General features: G+C 38.5%; 1 protein-coding gene across 6 annotated transcripts in view; it reads right to left on the bottom strand.

Moving 5' to 3' along the window:
• Positions 1 to 323: 323 nt before the first annotated feature.
• Positions 324 to 25,108, bottom strand: part of LOC132404689 (kelch-like protein 5) — a 131,024-nt gene continuing 106,239 nt past the window's right edge. For all 6 annotated transcript variants that reach the window (XM_059989037.1, XM_059989040.1, XM_059989039.1 and 3 more), the window contains 5 exons: positions 22,077 to 22,301; positions 13,273 to 13,435; positions 9,692 to 9,904; positions 3,817 to 3,988; positions 324 to 1,201 (listed from right to left, as the gene is read on the bottom strand). In XM_059989037.1, coding sequence (XP_059845020.1) covers positions 1,145 to 1,201; positions 3,817 to 3,988; positions 9,692 to 9,904; positions 13,273 to 13,435; positions 22,077 to 22,301 — 830 coding nt within the window. In that variant the 3' untranslated portion in view covers positions 324 to 1,144. The remainder of the gene's footprint in view (positions 1,202 to 3,816; positions 3,989 to 9,691; positions 9,905 to 13,272; positions 13,436 to 22,076; positions 22,302 to 25,108) is intronic.

Genomic DNA, 25,108 nt, shown 5'->3' with positions numbered 1-25,108 from the left:
AGGTAAATCATAACATACAAGGACAAAACATGTATTTGGTCTGTTAATGACTTAATTGAGAACATAATGTATAAACTGAAAACACTCTGTGATATAAAGGGGCAATTACACAATGATCACTTGTACCAACAAAAAGACTTTTATAATGGTTTCGATATATTGCATATTAAATATGTATGTGCTTCTACTTCATTTTTAATAAAGGCAGTTTGGCTTAAAATGAAAATAATAGAATACGGTCATTTTGAAATATATAAAAATTAACCACCGGTTTTTATTAAGATAAAGGGCAACTAAGCATAATAAAGAAGGATAATTTTCCAGTTTTGCATTAATGATCGATAACTGTGCTGTAATGTTCATTAGGCTATCTGGTGCCACTACCTCATCTTTGGTCCAGTAAAATTAATGGATGAAAAATGAGGCAGGCCAGATACAACATCTTATATCACTGTTGTAATTTTAGTGTCTGATGTGCACTGCTTGCAAAAGGGGAAAATTAGCTTTACAGTGTGTACTCAGTGAATTTGTATTCAGTTTATAGTTTTAATATTTTCTTCATGGTTACACCACATGGCCTTTTCCATCTGATGGAAGTAAAATCTCCACTGCTTAAAGAAAATAAATTAACAATTACAGTATTTTTACACTGCACCATCAGAAACTGATTGGAGAATAGGAATTCCAAGTACAGACAGTATCTCAGTATTTTGAGGAATGATGAAAGGAGAACAAAAGCTACCACATAACTATTACAGAATTACAATAGACGTTGATCTCTTAAACAGGTACATTTCTTCTCTACTAATTGATTTCTGCTTAATCAAATTCTTTTAGCAGTGAATCAAGAAGATTAAAAAAATCAGAATTAATCCTAAAAAAAGACTTGGAGCATTTCAACATAAAGTTTGAGCCTCTATTATTGTTGATGTGATCATCAGTTGGGTGTTCTTTAAATGCACATCAATTGAAACCTGTTATTTCCTACACAAGGTATGGTTTTCTCTGGACACTCATTTTTGGGTGGGGAAGTACAATTAGGAATTTGTGGGATCTTTCAGCTTTCTTTCATTTTGAAGTCATGTTCAAGAGATGTCACATTATTTTTAATGGATTTATTGGATGGTTTATATTTCAAAGGAAATCAGAGTTTAACAGTGACCACGCATGCTCCAGCTCTTCCAAGGCACAATGGTGCAACCTGTTTAAAAAACAAACCAAAGATCTTTAACTTGCTGACAATAGTCACACACCTACTTCAAACAAAACAAGTCCATAATTTTGGCAACTTTGTGTAATCTTTGTGTCAATACTTTTAAAATTGCTGATTTGATTTGAATATTTTATATTAGCATTATTCTTGTATAAATAGAATAAAACCACTACAAATTGTAGAGTAGTTTGCTTTGAGTATGTTATGCAATAAAAATGGCTTCACAAACATTGAGGCATAATGCAAAAGTAAACATTATAGGAGAAATGTTCCAAAGTCGCCTTACATGAGGTCAGCAGCCAGACTGACAGCCAAAATAGTATAATTGCACTGAAGCTATGAAAACTTATGCAAACAAAACTTTACTTAACAGGGATAAAAACAACTAAACATGCTCATAGGTTAAAGTACTGACAAATCAAAGAGGGGATGGGGTGGGGCAATGTGATCCCTTGTTAGCAGAAACTATGGACACTAGGGTCCATAAAAATAATCTGGCATCTCTAGATATTGAAACTAGCCAATAATTTATATTTCTCTGATCAAGCATAAATTTTGTGACTGGCAGTGAAAGAGTTAACTTTTCTATTTGGGAATAATAAAAGTAAATGGATTAAATTGTTAATATTAAGTCTCTCAGTTCTCTTTTTTTTTGTTTAGTTCTAGTTATTGCAGTGGTCCTTGTACCAAGTATGAAGTAAAACACATTTAGAAAAGATTATTAGTTATAAATCTAAAGACTTTAAACCTAATATTGTTAATTCTCATTAATCAAAAGAATTGTTGAAAATTAATCTCTTCAATTTATATCAAACTCCGTGACGGCTATCAACTGAAAGAGGCAAATCTTGCTAACACCGAGTCACTGCCCACTTACTGCTGTTGTTCCTTTTTGTGCTTTGTGGTGCATCAGCCAGCACTTTTGCCATTTCCATAGCATTTGATTGTTTTAAAAATTTATTTATTTATTACGAGGCTAGCTCAAAGCTCAACCCAGCACGGGTGGAAAGTGTGCAAGGAGCTGGCCAGATTCTAACTTGGTACCATTTGCCTCGAAGACTGGTGCTGCTGTCACTACACCACTGGCTGGCTTACTACCCATTTATACCCAAGACTAAACCAAATATGAGGGGTTGGCACAACACTGCGGGCCAAAGGACCTATTACTGTGCTGTACCGTTTATGTTCTGTTATCAAGCTGAATTTCTGTGACAATACATTATAATCTCATAGAATTATTGAGCCTCACAGGCTATTTGGCCCAATGAGTTCACGCTGATTATGGTGCCGACACGTCTAGTCATATTTTCCTATATTCGGCCCATATCCCTCTATGCCTTGCCCCAGTGTTGCTTAAACAAGCGTTGTTTAAATAATACTATTGAAACTGCCTCATCTACTTCCTCTTGCAACACATCTCAAATACTCATCAAACTCAAGTCTCAAGTCCCTTATAAGTCTTTCCCCTCTCATGCTAAGTCTACACTCCATGGTTTTGGACTCTGCTACCCTGGTGGAGAGACTGTTACCATCCACTTTATCTGTGTCCTGCATTATTTTATAAATATCTATAATTCACCTATTAGTTATTTCATTCTCCTATTAGTTATTTCATCAATTAATCCTATTAATTTTTACACTCTGTGCTTAAGTACTACTAATTATAATAAAGAATTAATTCACACATATAGTCTAACTTTGTAAATTGTCAAATAATAGGTTGTTCGTTCATTCAGTAGCTTGTGTTGGGTGATGGGAGGATGCTAGTGTTAGTGCTAATATAATGTCACAGTTTAGCAAACACTTTGACAGTATTCACAGGTTAGAGCAACAGTGCTAGGAAATGACGTCAAGATAGAAGAACTGCCTTGACTGTGATGAATCACAATCGTGGTCGGTGGGCCCTAATTCTTACGACCACTGAACTAATTCCATAGCTTACGGACTCACTTTCAGGGACTGTATAGCTCATGTTCTCAGTATGTATGTATATATTTATGTAGGTATTTATTAATTATTTGTTCTGTGTATTTGCACAGTTTGTCTTCTTTGGTTGTTTGTCAAGCCTTTGCGTGCAGTTTTTCATTGATTCTATTATATTTCTTTTTTCTACTGTGAGTGTTTGCAAGAAAATGAATCTCAGGGTGATAAAAATGTACTTTGATAATAAATTTTCTTTTAACTTTGTTCTTATTAACTCTTAGATATAGACCAGTTAGTAAATCCAAGAAAAGCTTAAAGATTCATCTGTTGTCCTTGACGAATATTCTCTTCACCCTTCTCTTTTTGATACATTTACAAGCCCAGGATTGTTTTTCCTGGGCTGTCTGTTAACCTCCACAGAACAATCTTTTGATGTGACCTTTCATTTGTCCCTGGCTGCTGCTGTCAACACAGTGTGTGCTTCCTTTGTGTTCTGATGATAGCTAGATATTATTAATTTTGTACATCATCCTAAAAGCAAACTCTGATTTTGAAAAATGGTATAGCTAAATAAATAAAAGAACACATGAGCCTAATACAGGTAATAGTGACTGATCTTTTACTAGGATAACTCAGTTGCTAATTGAAAATCAGTATAGTTGACTCATAATTGCCCTTACCTGCATCCACTCATTAGTTTGAGGATCATAGGCTTCCACAGTGTTTAGATATGACTGCCCATCATATCCCCCAACTGCATAGAGCCTATCACCAAGTAAGCACACACCAACTGCATCTCTGCTAATGCTCATTGGAGCCACTGCTGTCCAAGTATCAGTTTTTGGATCGTATCTGCAAGCAAACATAAGCTCATTAGTTCTAAATATTTGGAGCAGCTCAGTGGCTTTTTCACGTTCACAGACTATATTCAGACGAAGTCCACAAATGTGAACTACAAAGTAAAAATCCATTTATCTTGTCAGAGCATGATATTTGACATATCATGAAATATTAAAATATTTCAGCTCCAGCTTTGACAATTACATGAACGATCCCTTCCCATCTCTTCCAGCCAAACAATGTGTTAAAATTGGCCATGATTTCAGCAACTCAAAATGAATTGCTTTGAAATGCAGTTAATTAGCACGGACATTGGGAAAATATGGACCTTTCGGTCTCCATTCAAGCTTGTAAACCTAGAGAACAGAAGAACTCTACAATGAAATTTAATAGTACTTGCGAGAAAACAGAAATTTTCTATATTAGATAAGTGATTTGAATTTATTTTGTTGCTATAGATGAGCCCTCTCTTCAAGATACAGAAACAAATATTTTCCTTCCAGCATCGCAAGGGTTATTAATATGCCAGATTCAATGGTTCCATTTAATATCAGAGAGTGTATACAGTTTACAACCTGAAATTCTTGCTCTTCGCATTCAACCACGAAAAAAGAACCCCAAAGAATGAATGACAGTAAAACGTCAGAACCCCGAAGCCCCCTCTCCCCTTCCCATGCACAGGTAGCAGCAAAACATTAACCCCCCCCCCCTACTTATTTCAGTGGGAAGCATCAGCACCCACCACCCAGCAAAGCCCCCAATGAGAGATCAGGATCAGCAGTCCAACAAAAACTAACTGTTCAGCCAACGATTCAATATGCCACAGGCTCGCCCTCTCTCACTAACGAGGGACAAAGAGGTGCTGTCCTTTTTCCCCAGTGAGAGGGAAGACTAACAAAATAAAACAACTCAGTGATTGTTCTCAAATTAAAATACCCAAATACTAACAATAGTCAAAGGTATCTTCATGACTCCAATCCTCCTTGGCAGGAAAATATTGGTTAAGGTGCCACTCATCATTGAATTTCAGCAAAATAAAGCTGTTTCTGTTTAGTAGCTTTGCAGCAGTGCACCAAGAATATTTTTCAGCTGGGTGCCTTGTTTTCAAGTGGAGTATACTTGCATTGTTAAATGTAGAGCGAATATGCTTTTCAGTTTAAAAAAACGAGAATTGTGCCAGTGTGGAAACACTGTAAGGTAATAACTATTGTTACAAAATAAATTTTACAAATGGAAGATCTGTTTTTCACATGTAACTTGTAAATTTCACCTTTGTGTATGATGTGTCCATGGGCAGACTGGAGATAGAACAGGCCAGCTACTGTATAAACTGACCTCAGCTTAATGTACACATCAGGAATTCTGATTTGACACACGACAGTTGACTCATAATTTAATTACCACATACACAAGTTGGAGTTCTAAATAAGGCCATAAGACTTAGGAGCAGAAGCAGGCCATTCGGCCCATAAAGTCTGCTCTGCCATTCAATCATGGGGTGATCCACTTCATCCAGTCATCCCCATTCCCTTGCTTTCACCCTATACCCTTTGATGTCCTGGCTAATCAAGAACCCACCTATCTCTGCCTGAAATACACCCAATGACTTGGCCTCCACAACCGCTCATGGCAACGAATTCCACAGATTTACCACCCTCTGACTAAAGCAATTTCTCCTCATTTCTGTTCTAAAGAGGTAGCTCTTCAAGATGGTGGCGCGACGCAGCGCGCAGTGGCCGCTTTGGAATGAATGTCTGTAGTCTGTCAAGTAGGGAGGCGTGTACAATCCTGGTTTGATGGAGACGGACGTGTGAAGCACGGAGGAACACCTGGTGAAACTTTTAAAATTCCTGTTTCGCTGCCGCTGCTACTGTGCAATCGGAAAAATCTCCGGGAGGAAGGCCCCGAATCCTCGGCTTTGCCTGTTGCTTGGTGGCCGGTGCGGGGGTCGAAGCACTCGGCAGAGATGGTGCTTGGTGCTGGAGGGCTGGTCGGAGACTCGAACTTTTCAGACGGACTCGGAGTTGGCTGTCGTCAGGGCTCCCAAAGTGCTGCATCGGCAAGCTGCAGCGCTGGAGGTTCAGGGCAGGAAGAGTTTTTTTTCCTTCTACAGGCTGCGTGAGATGATGGGCTGTCAGGACTTTGAGACTCTCTTTTAAAACATGCCATGGACTGCTCTTTATCAGATTACGGTATTGCCTTGCACTGTTGAAACTATGTGTTATAATTATGTGGTCTTTGTCAGTTAGTCTTTATCAATTATGGTATTGCTTTGCACTGTTGAAACTATATGTTAACTAGAACTATATGTAACTATGTGGTTTTGTGTATGTCTTGTAGCTTTAGGTTTGTCTGATGGGTTTGTAGTTCCTTTCCGGGGAACGTGCTAAGACGGTAGCACGATATTGATATGCAGCAGCCTCTCCGGACTCTGGATTGGGGATTACCAAACAGAACGTGGTTTTTCTTGTGTGGTCTGTTTTGTGCTTTTTTGTGATATCATTCCGGAGAATGTTGTCTCATTTTTAATTGCATTGTATTTGTGGTTATAAATGACAATAAACAGAATCTGAATCTAAAAGGATGTCCTTCAATCCTGAAGTCGTGCCCTCTTGTCCTAGACTCCCCTACCATGGGAAATAACTTTGCCATATCTAATCTGTTCAGGCCTCTTAACACTTGAAATGTTTCTATGAGATCCTCCCTCATTCTCCTGAACTCCAGAGAATACAGCCGAACAGCTGCTAGATGTTCCTCATACAATTCCTGGAATCATTCTTGTGAATCTTCTCTGAACCCTCTCCAATGTCAGTAAGCAAGAAGCTTTAGCTAAAATGTACATAAAATTAATTTTGAAATGCAATGATTATACTTGAATACTTACACTAAAATGAAACACCTTTGTTTTCCTCCACAGTATGGTAAATCATAGTGAGATACATAACATGGGAAAGCCGGTGTTTTCTCTCCCAGTTACTGTTACTGTGTAGAGTGCTACTTTTTTTGTAGCATTCTATAACTTGCACAAGTCAAATGAGAATTCAACTTGTTATAGAATCACAGAATCAAGTGCCAAATTAGTTTATTTAACTTGTGTTAGTTCTCCAAAATAGCTATCCATATGGTGCACTTTCCTGCCCTTTTTTTATTTTCTTGTAAATATTTCCTAATTATCTAGGTTACTTATGTGGTCAGCTGACTTACTTGACCAAACTCAAGTGAATTTATGACTCCTGGGTCATATCGTTACTGATAGGCTGCAAAACTATTTTCGCACTCAAATTGCCTAAGACTGGAAATTAGCCTTTAAACTTTCATCCATTAGAATTAAAGGAAGTCAGGGATATGGAGCAATAATTTCACTTTCATATTACAAGGCTATTTTTACAAGAAGTTGCTAGCAGCATGGTTTGACAGGAATTCAGATTGGAGGTCAGCATGCCTCGTCATTTTCTAGTCATGAATTTTAACGTTTAAGATTTAAAATGCTGAAATTCAGATAAATCTATGCACTCGATTCTCTGATTCACATTCTGTAATTTACACTTGGAGTAAGTCTTTAAAATGTTACCTTTATTTTGGAGAAATCATTCTTAGTAGAAAAGTTACTTAATATTGAAAAATACTTTCAGCCCTGCTATATGTTGTCACGGGAAAACCAAACTCACCTGTAGACTGACTTGATAAATCATACCAAGTGAAGGTATCACTCCATGAGAACACTTTTACAAAAAAAAATTATAGAATGGATCCTTCCACTAAGACTTCTTCACAAATTCTTTTAAATATACTGCATATTAAAATCCTAATATTCACTGGAAATTTTTGTTTGACTTCGATAAAAAAATAATAGTAGTAATAATAATAATAATAATAATAAAATTATATTGTGGCAAATAGTAGAATATTAAGCAATGCAAGTATGAATTTGAATATGCTAATTACACTAAGTCATCAGTGTTTGAAGGTGAATATATAAAAATCTTATTTTCAAGAAATTACCAAAATACTGATTTTCAGAACTCACACTTTCTCATATTTTGTGAAATGAAGGTTCATCATAGATTTCATATATTAAATATACTTAAGATGAGACAATTGCATATTCATGGTAGGCATGAAAATCTTTGGATCTCACACCACAACAGATTAGCCAAGAAGTAATATTGGTAACATCTACAATTACATCTCCAGAAATGAATGAGGACCCAGGAATAAAATATTCAGTAATGCTTAAAAAATCAGTTGGAATGCATTTTAAACTAAAGTTCAAAGTATATTTATTATCAAAGTATGCATACTATATACAACCTCAAATTTTTTCTTCTTACAGGCAGCTCCAAAACAAAGAAATTCATTAGAATCCATTAAAAGATATCAAATACTCAATGTGCAAAATTAAAAAAAACAAATCACACAGCCAATAAAATGAATCAAGTAACATTCAGAACTGAAGTTCACGAAGCCAGTCACCACTGCAGCCAATCCAAGAGCCCATTAATTGCAGGCCACAGCCTCAGTTCAGCACAGAGACAAACAAGTTTCACAAAGCAGTGAGCTGAACCGGCCTGTTCCTCACTTCTGGCACTGACACCCTGATCTTTTCAATCTGGCCTGGTGCTTGTATCTTCCAAACCTTAGACCCCAGTCCTGCCACTTCGATACGCTCTCAAACCTGGGCTCTGCTGCCTCGATTTGGCCCCTATCCGATGTCTCCAATTCGGCCCGGCGTTTAAATTGATCAAACTGTGGTTCTTTTTTCACTCTTGGGCCCAGGCCCCACTACCTCAACCCTGCATCACCTCTGCTTGCCTCGCCTTGGTTCTGCTGCATCAAATCTCCTCCTAGCCCTCTCCAGCAAAGGCCATACATTAGTCCATTCTCTGCTCGTGGCTCGGGCCAAACTGCCCTGATTCGGCCCATATACGCCACACCCCAACCATCCTGAACCTCAGTTTACACTGCAAAAAAAAAGGTGGTTCAGCAGCTCAACTCTGAGGGGGAAGTTGCAGGCTATTAATTGCAGTGATTATATCTGAGAAAAGGTCTGATTAATACTGTAATTGTTTGTTTGCTACCTGTGCTTCATCTTAAACCGGAAGAACATGGGTGGATGGATAGGTACGGTTAGGTGCATTTATAGCTATTATACCAGGATAATGTACCTTGTGATTCAGATAAATTCAGTACAACTGGAACTCAAAAAATATCCTTTGTAACCTAATGTACTATCTGATCTGGTTCATTGTGCTAAATATAATTATGTGAACTGGGACAAATATAATTTGTAAAACTAATTCCAAAGTTTGCATCATTCTCTGTTTATGGCAATTCTCCCTTGACCAATTTTAATTTTGCTGCTGTACAGCATGTATTTTGCAAAAAAAACGTATTTTATATGAATGACATCGACTGGAAATTTTTAAAACTTAGTTTTTTTGAACCTACCATCTAAATCACATTTTTCCCCTAGTAATTTCCCCTTTCTTACCAGATCCCAATCCTGACTGAAGGAAAAGCAACACTATATTGGCTAGTGAAGGTTGAATTCCAGCCTGGAAGCTTTGAAAGTGGTTTGTAACCACTGCGTGTCTGCCATGTATTTGTTTAAATTGAAGTTATTGTGAATATCCAGAATCACAAAGTTTCTATTTTATTTTGATGTTTAAATATGCTGATGTACAGTTTTGGACAAACATAAATAGTTAACTTTACCTCTCTACGCAGTCAGACAATCTTGAAGTCAAGTTAGATGCTGGTGCATCATGTCCCCCAATGGCATACAAGAAACCATTCCATGTTGCAACTCCAACACCGCCTCGTCTTTTAGACATCTGGGCACAGGGGGTCCATTTATTGGTGTGGGGATCAAAACATTCTACGGACTTAAGGCAAGAACTTCCATCTCGACCTCCAACAGCATAAAGTCTAAGAAATGAAATGTAATATTCTTAGCTGTAAAATCCATCACTTGGTTGTGCTTAGTGGCGGGTATTTTTGTAAAAGCATACTTCGTATATAGAACCTTATCCATCAAATACGTAATGAAAATCTAGGTATGTCCAGCCCACAATATTCCCCCACCCTTGAAAGCACCTGGAGTGTAATTTTGTAAAGTCACATATATATATCTTGTTATTTGTAATGCAAATTAAAAATAAACACAAAATCGTTGATGATTATGAAGTCAGAATGGTAGAGTCATACAGCCCAGAAACATGCCCGTCAGCCCATTGTGCCTAAGCTACCTACCCTGCCCGGCCCACTTAGTTTTACCTTCTCACTGTCCATCCCTGCCCTGGTCTGCTTTGCCATTCGTCCTTCAAGGTTGCCTTGAACTGCAGCCTCAAGTCCGCTGAATTCAGGTCTGGTAGAGCTGCACCCAGTTTGCCTGATGCACACCGAGTCACCCTGGCTACACTTCTTGTCACCCACGACCCCCTTCTCCATGTGGTTCCCTTTACCTTCTCAGTCTGTTCATGCTATGCCTGGCTCAACACGCTGCACCTCTTCAACACTGCTCAGGCCGTTTTGCACTGCCCACCACTGTTGCTGCTTCATCCTACATGGTCTGATCCACCCCCTTTCATGTCCCCTTTCCAGATGCATTCTGGGTTATCTGACCCTCTGCACTTGTTCCTGCCCACTAACTCTCTGCCTTACAGCAAGTGATTTGCTTTACTTTGCCTCATCTTTGTCAGATTAGTGGTTTTTACTCATTTAAAATATATCAAATCTCACCTACTGAAGTGTTGCAAATTTCCAGTGTTTCCCTTGCACTTGCGATGGATAACTGCGAGAACTGAATAAGGTTATCTACTTTATGAAAGTTTCAATCCTCATGCCAGCTCAAGTACATTTCATAAAATCTAACATTGCTTTGTTCATAAAAACTAAAAACTACAGGACATCTGCGTCAGCATTTTCAAAACATGTTATACTGTTCCTTAACGCTAGCACATTGTATAAACACTTTGTTGCAACCTGAGAACAAATGGGGCTCTAATAAAGATGCAAAAGCAGGATGGCCTTACCCAGCTTCAGCATTTGGCTGTGAACAACATACTGCTCTGGATCATCAGGAAGCTTCAACTGACCAGAGAGCATCTTTCACTGCGATGAAGATCTTCCAACAGCTTCCAATGTTTATCTCAATATACTCTAATTCCTCTAATGTGCAGTTGTTCCGGGTGAACCTCATCAAACTCTGCTACATTGCATCCCAGAGCAAGGATACTGATCATATATAAAAGGAATGACAGGGAAGACCCTTCTCACCTCCATCTAAACAAGTTTGAGAGCTTTGGTGATGAGGTATTCTGCCAAACAATTTTGATGGGCTGCTCAGGGTAGCATCCTTACTGAATTGGCAGTCTCCTTCTGCGGGGCTCTGATGATGTTCTGTGGAGATCAATGCCCCACAAATTTGTGATCAAGGTGCTCTCCTGGATACGGTGTTCTACACACAACAGGGACAACTAAAAGTAACGTTCTGAAGCGATGTCATGAGACCCATCCTTTGCAACACCAGGCTGAAATAGAATCTGTACACTTGGGCACTTGTTTCTATACCCAGAGTCTGGCATAACCACACCATCAGAATGATGACCATTCTGGGTAGACTTAAATATTCTGGTTTTTCAGCTTTACATACCAAGGTTCTGTGAACTCATTCCATATCTAAACTCCAGATGAAGTTGAAAAGGTCCCTTCAATGGCTGCAGATCAGTTGTGGGATACGGGCCACACCTCTGCCAGGCACAGTAACTCCTGGAACATCTCACACCTGATGACTAGTTTCCTTCTGTGACTGACAGCAAGCTGCCAGTTTGCAGTGATGTGGTCCATATATTAGGAAGCTCTGGCCCAAGGGTCTCTCCTGCCTAGGACCTTCATCCTCTTAAGCACGGCCCTTAATGCCTATGTGCTTGATAGAACAAGAAAGAAGAAAGAGGACATCCTTGCCTAACTCCAGGTATGACTGGGAAGCTTTTATTTTCCACCCATTCATTTGGACTGCACAACAGGTCACATCATAGACTATCTCCCCAAAATCACTCTTGGAGAAGGTATCCATTGTATGCACGTGCAATATTCTGTTAAAAGTTCTTTTCCTGGTTCAAGCTGATAGGCAAGTCTCCAATCCAATTCCCTAGTGATTGTATCCATGAGCAGCAATGGTGCAGGTCTTTTTCAGGTGAATCATCAAGTCCAGGACAGACTTGACTCAACTGGCGATGACCTTAGACAGCTTTGCAATCAATAGTTAACAACGAGAGATTAGTCAATTTCTGATTTTGTTCCTCTCCCCTTCTATTGTGGGTGAGGCTGATAATACCCTTCCTCATGAATTCTAACACTCTGGTAGTTAGAAACAGACTGCTCCAGTCTCACCCAACCAACTACAACTAAACTGGCAAGCCATCACTTGCAGGGACGTGGGTGTTTAAGCATTGCAAACAACTTTAAAACAGAACACAGCCATGGCACTATTCAAAACAATGAACAATCTGTTGGAAGGGCACAGCAGCTTCTGTGGGAGGAAAGAAGTTGTTGATATTTGAGGTTGAAAAACATTAACAGATCATTTTTGACCTGAAATGTTGGCAATTCCTTCCTTTCTTCCCACAGATGCTGCTTGACCTGCTGAATTCTTCCAGCAGGTTGTTTGTTGCTCCAGAATCTGCAGTCTCATATGTCCACTCTATTCAAAGAATATGAAATGGAAAATACATTTAAGGAAGTATAGTACATGAAAATAATAATAGAAGTGGATAATCAATATTTATTTGCTTTTTGGGATATGGGTGTTGCTAGCAAAACCCGCATTTATTGTTCATTCTAAACTGCCCCTTGAACTTCTGGGCCATAAGGGTTTGCTACTTTGATAGGTCTGGAGTCACAGTTTGGTCTGACTGCAGACCAGATAACAATGCAAGATTTCCTCTGCAGAAGGACAAAAACAAAATTTTTACTGACAACCTTGCAGTTCTTGCTAATACAACTCTTCAAAAATTCAGTTTATTGATGGCATCCCACAGTTGCAGGTGGTGAAATCTAGACTCAGGTTTCTGGATTACCAATCAAATTGCTTACAGCTAGGCCACTATACAATCTTAGCATTCTCTTGGTAAGCATTCAAATTTTGTCATTAGCTTGAATAAATATATTATTAAGAAAAGCAAATACATCAGTTTAAAGACAGCAAATTGTATATCTGTCCCCTACAATATTCCCAATGGTCACCACTGACAAATAGATCATTTACAAATGCATATCTACAAATAATTCCTTACTTTCCATTAAGTACTGCTACACCAACTGTACTTCGTGGCACTGACATACTGGCAACAAAGTTCCACTGCCGAGCCTGTGGGTCCCATCGCTCAACTGTATTTAGATAGCTCCAACCGTCATGTCCACCTACTGCATACATGGGTCCCTCCAGAACTTCCACTCCTATAAAGGGGACACAAATTTTTCATCAGACTGTGGAACGATATTCAAATTGAAATGCCTCAAACAATGTAACTGAAATAAAATCTAATTGTGCAGGATCCACTGTGTACCTACCACCATGAGCAAACAAATAGGAACTTGGTGAACAAAGGAATTCATTCTGAAAGATTTCTGACTTTAATTAGATTAAGTTGTAGTACTATTCAGTGGTAAACAAACTCCTGGCTGATCTCAGTTAATTAGGTGGTCAGCTACAACTTGTTAACTGAAATTATAGTCAGCTGACTCAGACCTTGCAACAAACATAATGTGGCTGCTTTGAGGGCAGCTTCTATCAAACATGAAGAATGGGAACATGAAGCAGCAGGGAAAAGAGGGACATTCACAAATTGACAGAGGAACTCAGCAGTCAAGCAGCTTCTATGGAAATGAAGAAACAGTTGATGTTTTGGGCTGAGATCCTTTAGTCAGCATTGGAAAGGAAGGGGGCAGATGCCAGAATAAGGCAGTGGGGGAGCGGAAGGAGTACAAGCTAGAAGGTGACAGGTGGTGCCAGGTGGGTGGGGGAAGGAGATGAAGTAAGAAGCTGGGACTTATAGGTGGAAGAGGTGTAGAGTTGAAGGAATCTGATAGGAAAGGACAGTTGACCATGGGAGAAAGGGAAGGAGGAAGGGCACTAGGGGGAGATGATAAGAGAGGTGAGGAGAAGAGACGAGGCAAGAGAGTGGCCAGAGTGGGGAATTGAAGAAGAGGGAAGGGAGAGGGAAAAAATACCAGGAGATATTGATGTCATGGCAGAAAAGGTGCTGCTTAGAATTGCCGGGAAAACACTGAAGTGTAGAAATTTAATAATGATGGAGCAAAATTTCTCAGCAACTGGTTTTCAGATTAGTTCATGTGGGATTACTGTATATAAAAATAACCAAATATAAAGACTTTTTTGAGAAAAAAGGAAAAAGAATGACGTGGATTTTTTTTTTAGATCCATAAAAACCCTAAAGCTTGCTCAAAGTTTACATTTCAACCATTGCAGTTGTGCTTTAGGTCTTCCCTTTAATATAGTATTTATATATGGTTTTCAATGAAAATTAAATTAACAACAGTACTAAGCAGTAGTAAGTTAATAAAAGGATTCTAACTTGCACCCAGTATGTAAAAGCATTTGCAAACAAATGGTTATTGATAACAAGTAGAAGTTTGAAATAGCAAAAAGTTTTAGGTTCTGAGATTAGACGGGTTAAATCAGGCGCTGCTGTGTAGAGTGGCACCTAGGGCCTATTCCGTGCTGCATCTCTAAATAAATAAATGACAAGCACATTGCTTAATTCATAGAGATCTACCAGCAGCTAAGAAATTATCTCAAGAGCTTAACAATGTTCTCATTATAATAAAAAAAGCAGTGAACTTTGTGAATGCAAATGCCTTCAATTCTTTCATCTTTGCCAACATGTGGGAGCTGCCACAGTCACATATTTTACATACAGAATGAAAAAGTACTAAAGCACTAAACCAAATACAGTATACATGCCTAGACATGAAATTGAAACAATATATCTCAAAAGAAGTTTCCTTTTGTATATTGCTTTTGGGATTTACAGTGGTTCAAGTAAGCATACCATGTTTGATAACTTCAGTCACCTAAATAAATCTATGCAGAAATGTATACAATCTGTTTGAGGTGGCAGAAAAAAAATCAAAGGTTTTAAAAAAGCTTAAATTCTGGAAAGAGTTGAGCACACTTATTTTGAAATGTTCTCAGCTTTTGTATTGAAGGATGTTGATGACTGCAGATGCATCAGTCTCATTCTCCAAAGTGGAATAGTATAATCTCACTCAAAATTAACCCTCCAACAACATGCACAGCATTTCCCCTCTATTTCGGATTACCTGAGTCCATCATGGGTAAAGCTCTCCCCAGCACTAAGCACATTTACACACAACATTGTTGCAGGAAAGCAGCACCCGTCACCAATGACCCCCACAACCCAGGGCATGCTTTCTTCTTGCTGCTGCTATAAGGAGGAAAGTACAGGAGCCTCAAGACTCACACCACCAGGTACAGGAACAAATATTACCCCTCAACAATCAATCTCTTGAACCAAAGGTCCACTCACCCCATCACTGAAATGTTCCCACAATCTATGGACTCACTTTCAAGGACTATTCAACTCTGTTCTCGATATTTATTGCTTATTTATTATTATTTCATTCTTTTTGTATTTGCATAGTTTGTTGTCTTTTGCACACTGGTTGAATGCCCAAGTAGGTGTGTCCTTTCATTTATTCTATTACGGTTATTATTCTCTTATGGAGTTATTGAGTATGCTCAAAAGAAGATGAATCTCAAGGTTGTATATAGTGGCATATATGTTTATTTTGAACTTTGAAAAAAAGCAATGGATTTAAGACTTATCTTCATCTGCAGATATTGAAATCATAATTTTGCTGTCATTAGGGGACGTCAAAGGTTCATTTTATTGTCAAAGTATGCATATACAATATAACTCTGATATACAATGGTGCTTAAAAGATTGTGAACCCTGAATTTTCCCTATTTCTGCATAAATATGACTTAAAATATGATTACATCTTCATGCAACTCCTAAAACTAGATAAAGAGAATCCAATTAAATAAATAACACAAAAAAAAGATTATACTTGTGTCATTTACTTATTGAAAAAAAAGATCCAATATTACATGTATTTTCTCAGTTAAATAAAGAACAAAAGGGAGGTGACAGTTAATATTGGACACTGGAAAATGATGGCTGATTAACTTATTGAGTACTTTGCATCAGTCTTCACTGTGGAAGACACTAGCAGTGTGCCAGAGGTCCATGAGTGTCAGGGAGCAGGAAAAAGTGCTAAGCAAACTCAAAGGTCTTAAGGTGGATAAGTCACCTGGAGCAGATGGACTACATCCCAGAGTCCTGAGAGAGGTTGCTGAAGAGATAACGGATTTATTGGCCATGACCTTTTAAGAATCACTCGATTCTGGCATGGTCCTGGAGGACTGGAAAATTGCAAATGTCACTCCACTCTTTAAGAAGGGAGGAAGGCAAAAGAAAGGAAATTATAGGTCAGTTAGTCTAACCTCAGTGGTTGGAAAAGTGTTGGAGTCTATTATTAAGGATGAGGTTTCAGGGTATTTGGAGACTAATGATAAAATAAGTCAAAGTCAATACAATTTCTGTCAAGAATTTTGCCTGACAAATCTTTGAGGAAGTAACAAGCAGGGTGGACCAAGGAGAGGCAGTGGATGTCATTTACTCAGATTTTCAGACAGCATTTGATAGAGTGCCTCAGATGAGGCTGCTTAAGAAGATAAAATCCTATGGTGTTACAGGAAAGATAAAGGAATGGCTGACAAACAGGGGGCAGCAAGTGGGAATAAAGGGGGCCTTTTCTGAATGGCTGCATGTGACTAGTGGTGTTCCTCAGGTGTAGAATTGATGGCTTTGTGGCAAAATTTGTGGATGCTATAAAGATAGGTACTGCTGAGGAAGCAATGTGATTTGGAAAAATGGGCAAAAAAAAAGTGGCAGATGGAATCCAGTGTTGGGAAATGTATGATAATGCATTTTGGTAAAAGGAACAATAGTGCAGTCCTGCATATCGGCTTGGAGGAACTTTAGGTTATTCCTCCTTACAAAACTGCTTCAACTCTGGGATGTTGGTGGGCTTCCTTACATGAACTGCTTGCTTCATGTCTTTCCACAACATTTCTACAGGATTAAGGTCAGGACTTTGACTAGGCCATTCCAAAATAGGCATTTTTTTTTAAACCCTTGTTGTTGATTTACTTTGTCTTTCAGATCATTGTCTTGTTGCATTATCCAACTCCTATTAAGCTTCAGGTGACAGACTGCTCACCTGACATTCTCCTGTAAAATGTTTTGAAACAATTTGAATTCATTGTTCCCTCAATGACTGCAAACATCCAAGCCTGGAGGCAGCAAAGGAGCCCCAAGCCACGATGCTCCTTCCACCATTCTTTACAGTTCAGATGAGGTTTTGCTGTTGGTGAGCAGTGCCATTTTCCTTCCAAACATGCATTTCTGCCAAGAAGTTCAACTTTGTCTCATCTGTCCACAGACAGTGTTGTAGAACATCCAGCTGTATTTTTGCAAACTTGAGTTGAGCAGCAATGCTTTTTTTGAAGACCAGTGGTTTCCTCTGTGGTATCCTTCCATGAACACCATTCTTGTTCAGTGCTTTTCTTATAGTGGACACATGAACTGAGACTTTAGCAAGTTCTAGAGATTTCTGCAGGTCTTTTGCTGTTACCCTTGGGTTCTTTTTCATCTCCTTCAGCATTTCACATTGTACTCCTGGTGTGATCTTTGCATGACGCCTATTCCTAGTTAGAGTAGCAACAATACTTAATTTCCTCCATTTCTAAACAATTTCTCTTACTGTAGACTGATTGACACTCACGTCTTTAGAAATGTTTTTGTAGCATTTTCCAGCTTCATGCATTTCGACAATTCTTTTTCTAAGGTCTTCTGAAAGTTGTTTTGATCAGGGCATGGTACACATAAACAGATCTATCTTGAGAAGAGCAGGCTCTGTCAGTAACCTGACTTTGTGTGTCTTTTTGCTAATAGGGCACCTCCAATCTCATCTCATTGATTGGAACTCTTGACTCCAAATAGCTTTTGTAGAAAGCATAACCCGAGGTTCACATACTTTTTCCAATAAATACATGTAATATTGGATTATTTTTCTCAATAAATAAATAAACAAGTACAATGTTTTTTTTGTGCTATTAATTTAATTGGGTTCTCTTTATCTACGTGAAGATCTGATCACACTTTAGGTCATACCTATGCAGAAATAGAGAACCACTATACATCTTCTCCAGATAGCCAGGAGATACAGAAAAACCACGGGAGTTGTTGAAAAGAAAAGCCATCACTCCCCGACATAAAAAAGGAAAAGAACTAAAACTTGCAAACCAAAACCCCCAACCCCCTGCAAAAAAATCCATGATGATAACATCATCTCCTCAGCCCCCTCGCTTGCTGAAAAAAATGCCAACATAAAACTCTTTCAAATCCCTGCAGAACAGTGACAATAGCCCCAACCCTCTCTTTCACAAACAAAGCTAACAGATTCACCCAGACAGAAAAACACCACCAAGAACATCAAACATCAGACACTAAGACACTAAATCCCTAACTTATTCCTCGCATAAATGGTGACATATTGCCCACCCACTATTCGGCAACGAGAAAGAAATACAGTGAAAACTGAAGGAGACCAATAAAAAGTAGAGTCCAATAACCACATAATTTTCAAAATATCGAAAACATCCTTCCATCAGCTTTTGAGCAGAGTGGCTGCATGAACTCAGTCCATCCGTGAAGAGCGACCACCACACTGGGTGAAAGTTGCCGACCCAGCTACTGACCCCAGAGCCTCCATTGACAGCGATGGCTGAACTCCTCCACATTCACCTTGATGCTTCCATCTTCCTTGCCACTTTGAGAAGGAGTTGTTCATGACCCGAGGTTCTGTCACTGGTCTTTTCCATGAGTCAGCTTGTGTCCTTGGTCCTTTTTGGGCCCCCATTCTCTGGTCTTCTTCATGATGTAGCTCTTCGGACACAGCAGAGTGCAAGATCATTTGACTGAATTCTAAACTGCAGGTCACAGGCTCCAACAGTTTCCGTAACACAATCGAAACAAAAAGAACAAGCAGAAGAATAGAGAAAGTGAAATAATTGAAGATATTAAGCTATCTGAAGACGTCACCCAAGGAATCATTGTTTGCTGGCACCATCTTGGCTGGGAGTTTCAAGAAATGCAGCATTTATGAAGTGATGACTGGCTGAAATTACAATTTTGTCCTAACTACCTGCTGCTGAATTAAAGTCAATCCAGAATTTCCACAACCCAGTGACCTTGCAGTCAAAAACCTTATTGCCGTTTCATTCTAGATCCTGCAAAAGTGGATTTTCAGAAATGACTGCTTACAGACTAAACCAAGTTACCTGCAGAACAGCTTGCAGCTTGAGTAGATATATTTCATAAAGTACAGGGGATACTTAACTGTGAGTATTCAGGTTGGAAGTCCAAGAGTGCTAACGTGAACCAACACTCTGTTAAGTATCCCCAAACAGGGTATGGATGCAATGCAGTTTGCTTTGGGAATAGAATAGGTGAAAGAAGTAAAAGGATTTTCCCCAACTTCTTAACAGAAAGATAGACTATATTAATGATTGTACTCACCATGTCAAAATTATTTTGTAAAACATTAAATTTGAACAGAAAAATATTATCTTCAAAATAGTGTGAGGCTCAGATAATTTACCCAGTGTATTCATCTTAATTTCATGCTTATATGCACAAATCTATTGTTTTAAAAAAAAGCAAAATTGGCTGGGTCCTTAAAAGGCCACTTCAGTCTAGGATGAAAGCCTAGCATCAAAAAGATTGAAAAATATTGGGTGGATTCTATAATTGAGGACAAACAGGCACTTTTGCAACTGTCAATGCATGTTCTCCTGGAGTCAGAGTAAAGGACATCATTAAATGGCACAACTATAAGGGATGTGCACAAACAGACAGACATGTACTTTTTGATAAATCTCTGATGGTACAAAAATATAGATAGTGATTAATTAAAAATAGTATTTTATTATTTGTAAATATAGTCATGGAGTGTAAAAACAGGGACGTTGTGTTGGAAAACACAAAGAAGTGTAAATGTGGATGTCTGAAATAACAGAAAATGTTGGAAGTACTCAGCAGGTTAGTCAGTATCTGTGGGGGGGGGAGGGAGAGGGAGGGGGAGGGGGAAGGGGAAAAGGATCGATGACCTATCATGAACTGAAACTCTAATTCTGTCACTCTTTCCTGTTTAACATTTCAGACATTTTCTGTTTTTATTACTGAAGTTGAACCTGCCGAAAACATGGGTCAAAACACAATTGGAATAAGTATTGAGTCCAGTTACGGTTGCCATACATTAGAGAGGATGCAGAAGTTCCAACGAGGATATAGAAAGGATTTACCAGAATGGTTTCAGAGATAAGGAATCTGAGTTGCATCATTAGAGATGAGAAGAGTGATTATTGACCTTGTAGCAAAGAAGCTTGAGAGGAGATTTGACTGTTGGGTACAAGATAATGACTGGTATAGAGAGAATAACTTGAGGGAAGCTATTCCCAGAAGTTGGTAGTTCAAAAGCTAGGGAAAGCAGTCTTACATCCACAGCAAAAATTAATCATGTGAGGTAAAATTAAAATCTTTTTTATTCAGTAGCCTGGATCTGGGATTCAGTATCTAGGAGGATGCTGGAAATAGAATCAATCACTGGCTTCATAAGAGAGCCATAGTATATTAGTAGGGGAATGGGACCCACCGGTTTACACAACTAGGTGTTGTTACTGATCTAAATAGCCTTCAGCTGTACTTTAACAATTCTATGATTTAGCCCACAGCTTCCATTGTTCACATACCCCATGATAATGAACACTAATTATTACAATAATTCTCTCTCATGGTTATTGCATTCTTGATAAAGACCAAGATTGTTAACTTCTTTCCAGCAATATCTGTAATAACTACAATCACAATAATCTCCATTCAAATAAGGACATTAACATACTACCTCACAGGCATATTATCAAACAACATTTGACAGAGACCTAAATGAGACAATAGGAAAGCAGAATACAGGATTAGTGAAAGAGGCAGTTTTTGAATAATTCACGTTATGCCCTAAGAAACTCTGTATCAATAGTTACTCCAGAAAATTTATTCTCTTTGTATTGAAGATGCATATTGATATAAATATTTAAAGATTTTAGTTTTTTTAAAAAATGAAAGAAGAAATTTTTACAATACATCTCTAATTTTACTTGATAAATGTGATGTAAATATGGATCCTTTTTCTAGAGCTTATGTTTGTGGATTACAACTTGCATTCCAAACTGAAGATGCCAATAAATTTATGGGACAGCCAGGTTTGAAAATATCCTTCATTTGTCCCTTTGGTTGAAAGCTTTTGGTGGTGAGAAGCCACATGTAGTAATTGATGCTTCTCTCTACACTCTTGCACAGCCAAGGCTGTGGACACTGTATCGCTATTTTGTCTCTGGTAGGTTGTTGCTGAGAAAAATTCTTGCAAGGACCTTCTTATAACATGCAACAGTTAATGTAATTGTACAGATTATGGGACCTCTGAGATTCTCCAGCATTCTTTGCAGACATGGAAATGAGGTTGTGAGCTGCCATTAAAAGTACATCTTTGCTATGTTTTGATACTTCAATCAAGGATTTTGTCTACACCAAAAGACATGGCTTTCTAATGTCTGTGGATATGGTTGCACCCTGCTGAATCACATTATAATCACATTCTTCCAGCCCCAGAACAGTTGTACTTACAATCTATTAGCTCTTGGATCCTGCTTTTACAAGGTGACTAACTTCAGGTTGTTCAGACTTAAGAGATTTAAAAAATCCCAGATATGGGCATTGTTATAAGATGACTCAACTTGTGATGATAAATAAATTAATCATAATACAAAATCACTATTTTCCCTTTCTCAGCCTAATGCAATTGAAGAAGAATGTCACCAGTGAGACTTAGACTTCAGTTACATTTTATATAGCCCACAAATTATGCCACTTACCGAGGCCATGCCTATGTGTAGACATGGGGGGCATGATACTCCAGCTTTTAGTTTTTGGATTGTAGCACTCTACTGTATTTAAAGTCTTCAATCCATCTCTACCTCCCACGACATAAAGTTTGTCATCCAGAACTGCCACACCAAATTGTAATCGTCTCCCATTCATATTGGCAACATGTGTCCAAGTATTGGAACGAAGGTCATATCTTTCAATGCTTGTGGCACCTAAAGTTGAATCAAAATTGAAACAAAAAGTTCTGAAAACATCCTTTTTAGGTTGAAAGAAAGATATCACATATTCGGGGAAAGCGTCACTTTATTTTTATTTGAAGATGTATTGCCCACATAAATAAAAAGCTAACCATAATAAGGCATTTTAAAATTGTCTGAAAATACAAATTTATTGTCCTGTTTTGTATAATTTACACATGGGTAGGTATTATGTCAGTGTGTTGGCACATGGTCAAGTGGTTAAGCCGTTCGTCTAGTGATCTGAAGGTCGCTAGTTTGAGCCTTGGCTGAGGCTGTGTGTGTGTGTGTACTAGAGCAAAGCACTTAACCACACATTGCTCTGTGAGGACACCGGTACCAAGCTGTATGGGTCCTAATGCCCTTGGACAATATCGGTGGTGTGGAGAGGGGAGACTTGCAGCTTGGGCAACTGCCGGTCTTCCATTAAAAAAAACCCTGCCCAGGCTTGCACCCTGGAAACTTTTCAAGGCGCAAATCCATGGTCTACCAAGACTAACGGAGGCCTACTACTATTATGTCAGTAGCATACTATTATTTTGGCTCTAATCACTCAGGAAATACCTATACCCCATTAAGCTGATCAATTCTCATCAATACTTAGAATCATGGGGAGATCCAGAAAACTTTTCAATGTTTTAAGATTGACTAAAAAGAGAGATGACCGAAAGGTTTAAATGTTCAAAGGTTAATTTATTATCAAAGTATATAACTCTGAAATTCTTCAGTTCTCTGGGTAGCCGTGAAACCAAGAAAAAAAATGAAAGGCAGCACAACCCCAAAACCCACCTCCCCACAAAAAGAAGAACAAAAAATGGAACAGGGACATCAACCTTCAAATCCCTCCTCTCACTCAAAAACTGAGCAAAACGGATCAGGCACATCAACCTCCAAATCCCTCCTCTTGCACAAATAAAAAGAAAAAATGGATCAGGCACATTGACCCCTGCCCCAACCCTTCCACCAACACAAAAAATGAACAAACTGGATCAGGCACATTGACCTTCCAAATCCCCTTTCCTGCTCAAAAAACCACCTCCTGAACTTCAATCAAAATCCTGATTCTATTTAAAATGTTGCCACAATTGTTGTCTCTAATCCTCTGTACATAATTAGTTCTACATATTCAATTTTTCCCATTTTTTCCTCCCCACTTCTGATGAATGGTCTTCTACCTAAAGCATTAACACTGTTTCTCACCACAGACATGCTGCCCGAATTAATTAGTATTTCCAGGATTTTCTGCTTTTACTTGATTTCCAGTTTTTGAAGCATGCCTTTTATGTGAAAAGGTTCTCACCAATTTGATCGGGACTCAGTTCTTGTGAGCAATCAGTTGGTTTATAATTTCTATAACTGCAGTCCCTGAATATATTGAATATTAAATGCAACTGAAACACCATAAGGTGTCACCACTGTTGTTGGTAAAATCTCACTCAGGTGGTGACGAGGTGGTGTACAGGAGTGAGATAGATCAAGCTGATCGAGCGTTATTACAACAACAACAACCTCACTCTCAACAAGAAATTGATTGTAGGTGTCAGGAAGGGGAAGTTGAGAGATCACACACCAGTCCTCATTCATGGTCGGGTAGCTTCAAGTTCCTGGGTATCGACATCTCAGAGGATCCATCCTGGGTCCAACACAGTGATCCAATCACAAAGAAGGCACACCAGTGGCTCTACTTCGTTATGTGTTTGAGGAAATTTGATATGACACTAAAGAAGCTTGAAAATTTCTACAGATGTACGGTGGAGAGAATTCTGACCAGTTGCATCATCACAGGCTGGTTTGGAAGCTCCATTGCACAGGTTCACAAGAGGCCGCAGATTCAGCCAGATCCACCACAGGCAAAACATTTGAAGACATTTTCAAATGGTGGTGTCTTAAGAAGTTAGCATCTATTATCTGGGACATGTCCTCTTCCTGTTACTACCATCATGAAGGAGGTATTAGGAGCCTGAAGATCCGAACACAATGAATCAAAAAACAGCATCTTCCCCTCTGCTATCAGATTTCTGAGTGGTCAATGAACCTATGAGCACTACCCCATTATTCCTTTATTTTGCACTAATTATTTTGTAATTTATAGTAACCTTATATCTTTGCACTGTACTGCTGCCAAGAAACAAATTTCAAATCATATGAACAGTGATAATACACCTGATTCTGATCCTATCAGATATTTTAGTATTCTGAGAATTTTGATTAATTTTAACTCATACTGGCCACATATGTATTGCTTTGCTTTTCCGGAAATGTATTTTTGCTACACCCATGCTGCTTTCATTTATTGTTGCAATATTCTTCTCCTCAGCTCTAGAAACACATGCAGTAATATCTCCTCCATAGTTCATAATTCAATAATGTGTCTACATTGCTTTAGATTAAATGACTATTGTACTGAGGCCTACCAATATGACTACTGAACATTGTACTTTATTTGTGTTGCTGACTGTTCCTTTGCACTATCTGGACATTAGAGGAATACCGTATGCCCAACAGTGATAATAAAGACAGCCAAGACTGGAAATGTTCAGGAGTAAGGTAGAAGCTTTGAATGGAAAATGAGAGTTAATGGATCAAGTTAATGACTTTTCATCAGAATTGAAGAATGGCTACTGATATGAAATATTACATGTTTGTCCCTCCACAGTTTCTGACTGACTTGCTATTTCCAACATGTCATTTTCTTATTGCAGGTTTCCAGCATCTATAGTATTTGGCTTCTGTGTTAAAATTCTTAGAAATACTTTCAAGATTATTTATTCCTGCACACAAAA

This window comes from Hypanus sabinus, chromosome 14 (assembly GCF_030144855.1).
Source record: "Hypanus sabinus isolate sHypSab1 chromosome 14, sHypSab1.hap1, whole genome shotgun sequence".
Classification (NCBI taxonomy): domain Eukaryota; kingdom Metazoa; phylum Chordata; class Chondrichthyes; order Myliobatiformes; family Dasyatidae; genus Hypanus; species Hypanus sabinus.
This window is presented reverse-complemented; position numbering and strand designations above follow the sequence as displayed.